Consider the following 14,133-nt stretch of genomic DNA (forward strand, 5'->3'; position numbering starts at 1 on the left):
CGTGTCGAAGTGTCCTTGAGCAAGAAACTTTTTTTTTGATCCACTTTTTCTCCCATTTTTCTATGTTTTCTCCCATCCCAATTTCGTATCATCCAATTCAACCCTCCCCTGTCATGAACGCTGTTTCTTGCCTCCCACAAGCCGGCTGCAATGTGGACTAAGTCATACATAGCACAAGTCCCCTCCGGTACTTGAGGTAACAGCAGTCGCATCTTTTCACCTGCGCAGCTCGATCTCTCAGTGTCGAGGAGTAACGCGTGGGAGGCTCACGCTGCCCCCGACACTTCCTGATTCTACTGCGCAGGCGCACCAACCGACCTGTAGGAGACGCGGTCCACAACGCCCAATCCCCACCCTTCAGTTTCCCTCCCCGTAATACGGCCAATGTGTATTACTGCGGACGACCAGCTAAACTGAAAACAATGTGGAGAGCTGGATTCGAACACGCGAACCCAGCGTCTCCACATTGGTGGCGAGTGCCTTGCCCACTACACCACCTAGCCGCCCTCCTTGAGCAAGACACTTAACCGCTAATTGCTCCCGATGAGCAGGTTGGCACCTTGCATGGTTGCCTCCGCCGTCGGTGTGTGAATGTGTGAGTGAATGGGTGAGGAACAAATTGTAAATTTGGATAAAAGCGCTATATCAATGCATCCATTTACCATTTAAGAGGTGTGCTTGTGAGGGGATATAATGACAAGAGTGTTGGGGAGGCTGCTCTAAAGGAAGTCGGTGATTTCAAATACCTGGGCTCGTGGTCAACTCGTCCGAGCAAGACCTTAAAGTGAGGAAGGCGCTTGCGTGGAGGGCTCTGAACGGCATGACCAGTGTGTGGAAATCCAACCTCCCCGTCAAATCAAGCTCAACTTCTTTCATGCAACAGTTGAGTCTGTCCTTTTGTATGGCAGTGAATGCTGGACCTTGAAGCCCACCCTGCAGAAGTCCTTGGATGGGTGCTACACCAGAATGATGCGTGTGGTGCTCAACATCAACAGGGATGAGCATGTCACTAATGCAAACTTGTATGGGGGGGTGCTAAGGGTGAGCGAGAAAGTGGCAGTCAGGAGAATGAGGCTGGCAGGTCACTGCCAGAGACATCATGAGATGCCAACCAGCAAACTTGTGCTGTGGGAACCAACACACGGGCATCGATCACGAGGACGTCCCACATTAACCTACGTGGACGTACTCAGGAGAGATGCAGGAACAGAATGCACCGGCGAGCTAGCCAGATGCATGGAGGATCGGGATGACTGGAAGCACCGATGGAGGGCCCGTCCGAGGACGACCTAGATAGATAGAGGCTGCTCGTAGCGCTCCTCTATTTGCCCTGTCGGAGCAGATGCACAGACGAGGAAAGAGATGATTATAATTTAGCAGAAATGTACGAGCTATATGAGCACACATCTCTTATCAGTGCGGCTCTATGGGCCAAATGATTATTGGCTCGTAGCGTCTCGACCGTCTGTCCTTGACTGTCTCGTGATGACAGAATTTAAGCCGTGTTTTGAGACTTGTGTGTCCCAAGATCGCAGCAGATCAAGTTGTGTGACGCCCGGCCCTCGTTTCCCTGTCTAGTGTAGGGAGAACAGGGTTCTCCCCTACACATCTTTCCAACGGCACAAAAACAAATGGTCGTTTTCAACATTAGCCTAAAGTATAACCTTAAAAAAACCTTTAAATGGTATATGGTAAATGGACTGCATTTATATAGCAGCTTTTATCCAAAGCGCTTTACAATTTGTTCGTCACATTTTACCCATTCACTCACACACCGACGGTGGAGGCAACCATGCAAGGTGCCAACCTGCTCATCGGGAGCAATTAGTGGTTAGTGTCTTGCTCAAGGACACTTCCGACACGCTGCCCGGGAATCGAACTGAGAACCTCCGGATTACCAGACAACTGCTCTACCTCCCTAGGATCTTTATGAATGGCCACTTACTCCTTTGCCTCAAAAGTTATAGATCTTTAACAGCCTTCAGCTCTTATGGTCTCGGATGAGAGGAAATTACACGGCACAAGAAGTATCCTTAAAGGTCCCCTGTCTTATAAATTGCCTTTTCCAGTGTTTAACATTGTTTTCTAGCAATCTGGGGTTGTATCAACAATGTCTATTTCTCTAATTCTCATTTTGGCGCACTCCTCCAGTTCAGATCTCAGGAGATGCTCCCACACTGAACTAAGCCATTCGAATTTGACTGTTTTGCTGACGTAGAAAGAATTCTCATCTGCATAGTAACGCCCCCTCTATGTTTGTAACCACCGTGCACACTCAACCATTATTTATTGCAGTACGCAAGCAAATGCGTGGAATTGAAGTTTAACAGTTAGTTAGCATTGGCTTAGCATTTAAAAACGTTATGAGCAAAACGGGCAAGATATGTTGTGCTGTTCCTGACTGCCAAGCAGCGAATACGTCCTTGCATTCATTTCCTGATGATGTCGTGATCCGCCAGCAATGGGCCAAGTTTGTTTTGTTTTTGGAGACCCGCCGAATGTGTACCGCACATTTTTGCAAGGAGGACATTGAGAATCAAGGACTTTGTAATGCTGGGATGATTTCCAGGATGAATTCCAGGATGTTACTAAAGAAGGGAGCTGTACTGAGTAATCGAGTATTCGGGACCGTAAAGAAAATATCGAATCAGTCATTGATTCACTGTCAGGGTTATATTTATTATGGACAGAAGTTGTCAAATCATTACTCAGCAACTGTCAACTGTCTGCACATGTGTCAATAGTGTATTAACGCTACTATATTACCATAGCGTTTCAGCGTTTTGCGATTTTCCTCTTTCTTATACAGTAGGAAGGGGGAAGAACGTGGGTGTTCCTATGACTTGTATTCAGCTTACAGCTTCGAAACTCCACTTATTTAGTTTTTACAATGTCAAAGCCTTTTAAATATAATCAAAACATTCCCGCATTTCTGTCCGCTTTATCGTTTTATGACAGAAATCTGATAGTGTACGCGTGTTCACACAAGGGGGGGGGGTCGGATTCTGGCAGGGAGTCCGAATTCGGCACAACACCGGCCGAGGCATTATTTGTCGCCGAGTTGAGAGCTCCCCAGAGTCCAGACTACAGCTGGGCGATCGCCTACAATGGCGATTGCCTAGAGTGAACTATTGAATATTATTATGAAGAGGAAGAGGACAAACGGTGATGATCCATCCATAACATAAGGTGCGTTTTCACCAGACTATGTTGGATTATAGTATTTTCAAACAGGCTGGATGTAACGTTGGTTGGTGACTGTCACTCAAAGCGCTTTGCGAGTATGGTCAGAGCCCAGCCCAAAACAGCTTGAAATCTTGAAGTGGAAAATGCTGCTTTAGAGTACTTGATTAGAAATGCAAATCAATAAATAAAAAATAAAAAAAACTTACAGATGTGTTACATAGACTCACAGGAATTGTGTAAAATTGCCCAAATAGTGAAACGAATGGCAAAACATGGGACCTTTAAAAGCTTTTTCTCCCTCCTCTCCTCCATCACTCCTCCACCACTCCGTCTCTGTCCATATTTTTCTCTCTTTCCCCCTCATCTCTCTCTCCCCACCCCTTATCTCTCTCTCTCCCCCTCATCTCTCTCCCCCACCCTCTCTCTCTCTCTCTCTCTCTCTCTCTCTCTCCTCCATCTCTCTGTCTGTCCTCTGGCTCAGGCCATTACCTCTCTTGACATCCATCAATTGCCCTCCTTTCCCCACTGAGTCCATAATTGCCTGAAACAGCACTTAAGTCCCCAATAGAGGTCCATTCACCTGCCCTGGAACCGCATCCATCACTTTGTAGACATGCACAATACTATTAAGATGGTGTGAGTGTGAGTGTGTGTGAGAGAGAAAGAGAGAGAGAGAGAGAGAGAGAGAGAGAGAGAGAGAGAGAGAGAGAGGAGAGAGAGAGAGAGAGAGAGTTTAATGGTGTTTGTGAGCCTTATGCATGTTGCTTGTGTCAGACATGTAAAAGCATACAGCACACACAGGATGTGAGTGGGCCCCCGTTAGTGTTTCTCATGTCCTCCTCTTAGTAGACTGAGACAGCGGATAAAAAGACCCTGTGTCTTATGTTCTTAAACAAAGCTAGTTACCTTGAATCGACAAATCCATTATTCATCAAATTTAATTAGTTAGTAAATTAGGAGTTCAATTATGGAATAGCCCAGCGGCTGGGTGGCGCAGAAGTCTAAGCACTCATCACCAACGCAAGAGACACCGGTATCGAATTCGGCTGTCAGCGTTGCCTCCGGCTTGGCCGGCCGTCATACTGGCTCAATTGGCAGAGTCAGCGGGAGGGAAGCCGGTGGGGTGGTATTCTGGTCATTGTAAACAGTGACTCCTACAGGTCGGTCAGGGCGCCTGCACAGCAAAGAAGGGATATGTTGAAGGTAGTGTGACCTCCCACGCGTTACACTTCACCAATGAGAGTCCGCGCTGGCAGGTGAAAAGAGGTTGCTGGCTGTCTCCTATGTGACGGAGGAAGCATCTGATAGACTTCAGGACTCCCTAGACCGACCAGTGGGGGGCACATGCGAGCAACGACCAGGAAGGGGAGGGGGGGGGAGTTGGCATAACGACGAAATTGGGATGGGAGAAAATCGGAGAGAAAAAAACAGGAGAAAAAGTGGATCAAAAAAAAATTATGGAATAGCCTTAGTGACGGGTTGAAGTTGTGTACTTCTCAGGGGAGATTTCAAAAAGCCTTAACACATTAACTGCCACGGAGTTTGATCAGCTTATACCATTCTCTGCCAGCACTGTAAGTCTATGGAGATGTTCACCTTCTTTGCAGGGCTATAACCAGGGCTATAACTTTTTTAATTGTATTGCTAAATTGACATTACTATGGCCCATTCAACATCGATTATCGTTCAGGATGTAGGAATGTTTTACTTTTTCATTCACACATTCATATACGAAAATACCGTCTATGTTTTTATCGTTTTCTGCAGTAATTCCTAGAACGTGAGATATAGGCATAAATGCATATATAGATTATCAAATGCCGTTTGGTTCCGATCCACGCTATATAAAAAATGTCAACTGTACATGGTCCTAAACGTTATGACTGATCATGCCCGGGTGAACGGGGGGGGGGGGGGGTCGTTTATAATTCCGTGATCGTCGTTAAATGCTTCATGTAGTATGGGTGATATATAGATCAGAGCAGTTTGCATGGATAATAATAAACACTCACGCTGAAAGTCACGGCAGCCTCCTCTTACCGTTGGGCGATGACACTGGAGCAAAAAGATCCCAGTTATTTGATGGGAATCGAGGCGATCCATTTCCGGTTTGTATAATAATAATAACAGCCCAAATCATGTCGATTATTGAGTTATGGCAGCGATCGCTACACATGGACGTGTGTCTTGAGTAGGGATGCCCCGATCACGTTTTTTGCCACCGATACCGATCACCGATCGTCGTGAGCCATATCGGCCGATACCGATCCGATACCGATAATTTTTTTATATTTTTTTTTAAAATTATTTTATATACATTTTTATTTTAATTTTTTTATAAAATATATATATTATATAATTAGACTTGTACTTTTATTATCTGCGAGACATCGCCACCACGCAATAAGTCAAAATGCTCGCTATCTGCAAACAGCTCCACTGTCTGTGTGTACTAGTAGCCTCCAGCTACGGCCAGGATTCTCCGGCGCTGCAGCTGGACCCACCGGCGCTGCAGCTGGACCCTAGTATTGGTATAACGTTAAATCACATTCAGCAAGCCCTAAGCTCGAATATGCATCAAGTCAATGTTATAAGACATTGATATCAGGAGCTATCTGTAGCTACTGCTAGCCGGATATATAATGTTAAGACGACGCCTCAGTGAACTAACGTCAGCTAACGCGAGCTAACGGAGGTATCAACATGCACTATAAGACTTGCTGGAGCATTTGTTGATATCAGGAGCTATCAGTAGCTAGCCGGCTAAATACCGTTAGACAATGCCTACTAAAAGTGAATAGTTGACTGGGTAATTTTGTTTAAACAGTAACGATAGCTAGGTAGCCAACGTTAGCTCAGGTCGAATGCACTATAGACTGAGCAGAGGAGCCTCCTCCTCTGTGTTTACAAACTGTACACGGGTGCGGGCGGGGCTAGGGAGGAGGAGCAGCGGCAGTTTGCAGGTCCTGTGTGTCTGAGACAGACAGCGAGTGAGATCTCCGCTTGATCGGTTTCCGCGATCGGCGAATATGACTCATTATCGGAATTCACCGATCGCATATTTATACTGATTATCGGCCGATAACGATCGGTGGCCGATCGATCGGGGCATCCCTAGTCTTGAGTCACGCAACGATAAGCGAGTGGCCGGACGTATTTAGGAGATGCACCGATATCCAACCGGCATTTCCGGTTTGGCAACTCGCCGATCATCCACCAGGTGGCAGTATTGAAGCGTTGCAGAGTTGTGCCGAGTCCCACAGCATCAGACCAGACTCCGTGAGGGAAATATGAATACCATGGCGAAAATATGAAATATGATCAAAATAACGTTGTACGCCGTGATCTGGCAGAATTAGCATGAACTTGAAACCCGTTGTACGACGTTTTTGGCGCAGGAAGTGTTAAAGGATAAAATAATTCAGGAGTACAGTTTTGAATAAAACATCAAACATTTGTTTTTTTCTTTAAATTTATTTTATATCTTGCAGCATATTTTAAGTTTTTCTTTCTTATATTAAAATATATTTTGTTTTTAAGAATTTGTAAAGGATAGGCAAAAATAAACATGTACTTCAGCCTATTCCTTTTTTCGGTTGTTGATTTTGGATTTTGTGTGTGAGCTTGCCTTGAATATACATGATTTTCTATATATATATTGTTTTTTATTCAAGTCCACACGGGTGTGTTTGATTTGTCTGTAAACAAGACCGTAAAATAAAAAACGTCATTAATCATAGCTGGATTCAAACAGGACCAGAAGCATCCGATGTCTAACTCTTAGTCTATCCCTTAGTCTATCTATCACATTAGACAACAAGAACTGTCAAGGTAACTGGTCTTCATGAATGTGGGTGACTTGGCAAAGCGCGCGCACACACACACACACACACACACACACACACACACACACACACACACACACACACACACACACACACACACACACACACACACACACACACACACACACACACACACACACACACACACACACACACACACACACACACACACACACACACACACACACACACACACACACACACACACACACACACACACACACACACACACACACACACACACACACACACACACACACACTCTCTTAGCTGTCCATCGTGTTCGATGATGACGCTTGCTACAGGGATGGGGAGAGGGGGGGGTGGGGGGGGGAGTTAGCGACGCTGCCGCTGGTGCCACTTCTCGTGGGCGTTGAGTCCGATCCTTGAGCCGCACACCCGTCCACAGATGGCGCAAGGGAAGCCAGATACCTGGGGGATGCCAGCCGCCCGCTGGTGTCGTTGCGTGCGCCTCTCAGATCTTCGGTCTTGGTTCGTTTGGTGTATTTGGGAAACTGCAGTGGCACAAGTGACTTGCCAGGCTGATCTGTCGAGTGCCAGAGTTTCAAGCTGCGTGATGTTTGCACACTTTAGGAGGTCCCTGGTGTAGTCCTTAAAGCGTCTCTTTTGGCCTCCAGCAGCCCGCTTTGCTCCTCTCAGTTGGCCATAGAGGACTTGGCGGGGCAGGCGGTGGTCAGGCATACGTATGGTGTGCCCTATCCAACGAAGATGTTTTTTGGCCACAGCTGCGGCCATACAGATTGAGTTGGTGTTGTTGAGGATGTCTGTGTGGGGGACTCGATCTTCCCAGGTCAGGCCGAGGATCCTTTGGAGGCAACGGATGTGGAAAGCGTCCAGGTTGGTGATGTGCCGGCGGTATGGGGTCCAGGATTCTGCTCCATAGAGCAGAGTGGAGAGACATACTGCGTTGTAAACGGCAACCTTGGTGCTCACACACACACACACACACACACACACACACACACACACACACACACACACACACACACACACACACACACACACACACACACACACACACACACACACACACACACACACACACACACACACACACACACACACACACACACACACACACACACACACACACACACACACACACACACACATACACACACACACACACACACACCTCCAATTCCAGTTTCAGTTTGGGGGGGGGGGGGGGGGGGAGAGAGAAAGTACTTCAAACAGGCAATTTTGCTCCATAGGAATGTATGGCGGAATGTTCAAAACTGTTCAAAATTAGAGTGTATCAGCTGCAATTTTGAGTTTTTGTAAGATGTTTTGTAAATCCCAACAGTGGCCTAAATTTTGCACCTAGATATAAAAATAAGACACAATGGCACAATGATGCCCCTCGCTCATAAAAAGAAATTAATGGAATTGGACATTTCAATCTCATTTTGTGGCCATTTATGCTCCACAATCCACATACACACTAATGGACTCTCCACTCTAGCTCTCACATAATCGCACATAAACCTTCATCAACTCTCTCTAGTACTCATATTAAAATATCTAAGCTTCATCTCTTATGGTTTTGCTTTTATTGTACTATAATTGAGTGAAGTGCCGCCTATTTATATCAATTAAGGCTGGCAGTGGTGTCACATGCACATATAAATAATAAAGAACCTTTCAGTTAAAGAAACGGGCACATGAATAAACCTCTTACAATTTCACTTTGAAAAACACACACACACAGACAGTGCACACAAATATATACACGCTTATAGAAGATGTCAATCAACCCCGTACAGACTACATTCATTGGTCCAAGTCAGCGGTTCTCAAACTATGGGTCACGACCCAAAGTGGGCATTGGCAAAAAATTAAAATCAACTCAGATCGAGTTTTCCACCTGGCAGCTGTGATTTGCCATGTCTCGCCCCTTCATCAACAGAGGCCGACACAGTATTCCAATACACATCTCACTACATCCTGCGCATGTATAATCGTCTGGTCTTTTGTGTGTAACCCGGACTCGCAATGGATAGGTTTGTTGTCAGAAGCGGTGCCAGTTGGCCGCGATGAAATGGGCTCTGCGCATAACCAGCTGCTATACCACACTGAAGTGAGGTGGCTATCTCGAGGCAGAGTATTAAATCGCCTTTTTGAACTCGGAGAAGAAGCGCAAATTTTCCTTGCAGACAAAAACAATCCATTGGCAGAGAAATGGTGCTGATAATGAATGGCTGTCACAGCTGGCATATCTAGCCGACATCTTTGACCGCCTCAATGCGTTGAATCTGGGACTACAAGGTCGGGACACAGACCTGTTTGGACTCAGCTAAAATGGAGAGCTGGATTAAGAAACCCTGTTAGTGGCAGATTTGGGGGTATAATTTACTCTGCTTGATGGCTTTTTGTAGGAACAGAATGTTGCAAAAAAAATTTGAAGCCCATCATCTTTAGCAACTAGAAGGGCTCATTGAACAATATTCTATTGATCTATATTTTATTTAGTTTATATCCCATTTAATATTATTCAACCTCTTTATTTACAGTTGTACAGCCCTGGCCTATATTTTATTTCATAATTATATTATATTGTGCTTAACTTAGTTCATATTTCATTTAATCTTACTCCAAAACTTTAATGTATTATCTGTCTGTGTCTGTCCGCCAATGTCGCACCGAAAACGACCAAAGCTAATTCCTTGTATGTGAAAACTACTTGGCAATAAAGACCTTTCTGATTCTGATTCTGAGAAGAGCCATTTAGGGTGCTTTCTCACTCACCATCGGGGTCGAATCAGCTCCGTACCGTCTCGTTCCGTCTTTGGGTGCAAACTCCCCCCCCCCCCCCCTCTCCCCCCTCTAGTTTGTGTACACACTTCAGTCTTGGTTCTCTCCGGGTTCCGTTTACGGTTTGCATTTTGAGCGTGTACGCTTGCCGTAGGCGATGATGTCACGCTCGAAAATGTAAACACAGGAAGAGTGTTAACACGGCAGTGGAGACTGGATGCCGAAGTCCAGCGACTTCGGGTTATTGAGAAGCGCTATATAAATTAAATGAATTATTATTATTATAAAATAAACAAATAACCAATAAATATGAAGTTATATTTGAACCTCTGTTGTCAAGCCATGTCAATATAACCCACCCCCTTTTCTCACGAATGGAACTGGTGTTGTAGAGTCCTCTTTTGAGCGTTTTCCAGGGCTAACGCTAAGCTAACGGCTAACGCTAGTTAGCTTAGCCTATTACTAGTAACATTGCTTGCATCAATTATATTGAATGTCATTGATCTACCGGTCGATCACGGCCGACTGGTTGGGCACCACTGGTCTATAGAAATAAATGCATTCAAACAAGAAAGTATAGTAGACATAGCAATGGCAAACGCTAACGGCTAACGCTAGTTAGCTTAGCCTGTTCAGCAGCTAACATTATCCCATCGCTCGTGGCAATTATATTGCATGTCATTGATCTACTGGTCGATCACGGCCGACTGGTTGGGCACCACTGGTCTAATAGAAATAAATGCATTCGAACAAGAAACCAATGTATAGACATAGCAATGGCAAACAAAATTGCCAGCTCTAATGCGAGCCAGAGAAATGTTGTGCTTTGTAACGTGGCTTCATGTTTTCATCCACTGAGCTGTGAGGCTCCACATGCTTGTTTTGGTTGAGGTCTGTACTCGCAAATTGCCCATAAATATCATTTTTGTGGGTATTGTCCAGTTGTTGCTGTGTGGTTTTATCTGCCCAAAATTCAAGCAAGCATGAAAGCATTACAGTAACGACGTTGTGTGTGTCACGCCCCCCGCTCCCACTAGCGCGCAACCGAGACCACCTATTTCACCGGTCCAGGTTCAGCGCCCCCGGGGATGAATCAGCGGGGGACGGGGACGGGGGGAGCGTTCTCACTCAGACGGACACACCCTTTTCTGGTGCGCCCCGGCACTGATTCGACCCCGAATGGTGAGTGAGAAAGGGCCCTTAGTCTCAACACCAAATCCTGGCACCACATCACCCCAGTCCTAAAAGACCCCCACTGGCTTCCTGTCTCTCACTGGGTCCTCGCCTACAAGGCTCTTCACCAATTGGTTCGCCCGTACGTCACAGTCCTCCTCTCCCCCTCCCAGCTCTTCTACAGTCACTCAGTTAGTCAAACCAGTTAGTTGACCAGTAAGCCAGTCAGCCAAACCTACCCTGTGGCTCATCACTGTGCTCAGTCGCCTGCACAGCCTTGCGGACCTGCATGCGGATGATGTCAATCTTGGTCTTACTGTCCTGCAGCATCTGCTGAGCCGTCTGCAGCATCTTCTTATCCTGATTGGACGAGAGACAGGAACAGAGATCAAAAGGTCACAACAGGAAGTAGGAAGTCAAATGTAGTCAGGATATTCACTCATTAGCTTACATACTAGTATAGACTTTCGACATGCACAGTTGGGCACTTCTGGACTACAAGCAGAACTACAAACATCCTTAACACTTTGAGTGCCGACGACGTGTTATCTCGTTATTTCATGGCCCCCGTTGAGTGCCGACGACGCAAATTGTCGTTTTATTTTTTTATTAGCGATCTGAATTCATATTTAATCAACAGAGTCTCCCGTTGGTACAGCAGCAGCCCCTCTAGGAGCTCTGATGGAAAAATACCGCCCCCTATCATCTATCCCTGTGTAACTGCAGGCCATTCGATTATACTGGTGGATGTGTGGTGGATGTGTGTGGGGGGAGCCTACTGGTTCCACTATGCTGGCGAGCCGTCTGATCAAGAGGGAAGTGATCGCGAGATGGAAATATATATGGAATATATATTTACAGCAGCCAATAATCAATCAATAAACGTGATCGATATTTGGAATGGCGATCAGGAATTGGAATAATCTTTTTGGAGAACATCTGATCTAAGGTAAGGAATCTATGTTACCAGTCTTGGGGTAATCGGAGCTGTTTTGACCTATATCTCAGCGTGTCCCGTATGTGTGTGTGTGTATATGATGTTGAGGAAATGAGGTAATCGATTTCTCAGCTCGCTTCTATAGCGTGCATAAGTACACATATTAGAGATGCACCGATATGAAAATGTGCCACCGATACCGATTGTTCAACTAACACAATCGGCCGATACCGATATTTGTGACAATTTTTATATATATATATATATATATATATATATATATATATATATATATATATATATATATATTGTAACTGAGGGGTTACAAAACCCTGACTGTATTAAAGATTGTGATAGATTAAACCACTGCTAGGTATGTACTTTAATTACTGGCCAGACAGTACATCGAATATAGATGGTGAACACTCACAAGAACACGGCATTGACAAAGAAATAGTATTTGAGGGTATTTTATTATTATGCAACATTAGGTTACAGAATGAGAATTAGGGTTGCGCTTGTATGGCGAAGAATATGCGTAAAGTCAGTCAGTAGCATGAGTCACTAGGAATAGCAGGAATCCTACGATGGGTCTAAGCTGACACCACCTGTCGTATAATAGCAACTATAGAAGGCAACGCTGGTACCGCCTGGAGACACTGGGTTCCCTCCGGGGTTGGAAGGCTTAGAGGGTAGAGGAATGTTCGGATACTCAGTCTGATTCAATGAAGAATAAAGAGACTCCACGTACAGGAGTCGGTCCTTGTAAATCCAACGATCAGCAGCAAAGCAATAATTGTAATCCAAATGCTCGATAGCACTGATGACAGCCAGCCAGCCTCTGTCCACGAGGCCAGCCCGAGTGGTAATCCTCACGAGGTTGAATCCCAAACGATAGTGGAAATCAACGAGGCTCTTCTCCGGGTAACACGTTCCAAATCAATATAATCCAACCAGTAATGGTTCTGCAATCGCCGACGCTGGTTCTCCTGTGCACATGTCCAATGCTACACACGAACGAACTGTGGTTGCACGATATACAATAAATGAACGACTATTTACTTCACATTAGATTAGGTCGAACTTGACGTTACTGCATTAAACTCTGACACTTTACTATTCTATTCGCACATGTTATCAACGCTCTGTTAGACGCACTGCTGCTCACTTCACTGTTACCGAACTTGTCACACTTTAGACGAACTGCTGCTGTGCGCACCTGCGCCAGCATATATACTTAAGTGGCTTTCTAGTTCCAAACCTAACCACTTGCCCGGAATCAATACACTGCCAAGGGCATGTCCTGACTTGCCCCAAACTCGCCCCTTGCACCTGTCTGAGTGCGAGACTGCCTGGCGCCGCCGTCAGGGGGCATTATCCATAAGGAAAGTGAATATTACTATGATTTATACGCAGGCTTAAAGGGATATAACGTGTATATATAAATAATATACAATGTATATAAAACAATAAAGGTAGATTTTAATCTGGCCCTTCACAACAGCCGCCTCCTAATTAGTCTGCACCTAATTAGTTAAGGGAGACAGATTAATAGTCCAGTCAACTGCTCAATGTCTGTTGTGAGGAGTAGGGCAATCTACAAAGTCAGTGGGTCATGATCGTCATCAGGGGAGTCAGGGAGCTCTGGCAACTCTATCAGCCTCGCCACGGGTCGGGTGTAAGTCCGCCCCTGGACAATAACTTCTGCCGCTCTGACTTTCCCGTCGGCACCAGTGATCACTTTGCTTACACGGCCGGCCGGCCACATAGCTCGGGGTAGTGACTGGTCCCTGATCATAACGACTGTGTCCACCTTCAGGTTGTCCCTGTCCTTTACCCACTTCTGACGGGCTGGACAGGATGGTGGGTCGCTTAGGAGGAAGCAGGCCTGAGACTGGTTGATCTGTGCTTGGCTGTGTCTCCACATCCTCCGTCTGTTCCTCTTGTTCGGTCTGTACCCCGTCTGAGGAGGGGCCGGTTCCGGCCGCCCCATCAAGAGGTAGTTTGGGGTGCTGGGTTCGAGGTCAGCTACGTCTCTTGGCGTGCAGCTGAGGGGGATGGAGTTCGGAACTCCTTCTTGAGCCCACTGTTCTCTCACAGGCCTCTCGTCTAATGTCAATAGCCTCTCAACGGGCTGTACGAGAGAGTGGCCTGTGTCGCTCACCTTTGCGTACAGGCAGCGTGTAGACGTGGGTTGGCTGGCAAGTCCGTAGAGGG

General features: G+C 45.9%; 1 protein-coding gene across 1 annotated transcript in view; it reads right to left on the reverse strand.

The window, feature by feature from the left end:
* The window catches only part of pkn1a (protein kinase N1a), an 87,042-nt gene that overhangs the window by 51,826 nt on the left and 21,083 nt on the right, over positions 1-14,133 (reverse strand). The window contains 1 exon segment of the mRNA XM_084317861.1: positions 11,219-11,339. Coding sequence (XP_084173987.1) covers positions 11,219-11,339 — 121 coding nt within the window.

Source organism: Notolepis coatsorum (assembly GCF_963971535.1).
Source record: "Notolepis coatsorum genome assembly, chromosome: 7".
NCBI classification, from domain to species: Eukaryota; Metazoa; Chordata; class Actinopteri; order Aulopiformes; family Paralepididae; genus Notolepis; species Notolepis coatsorum.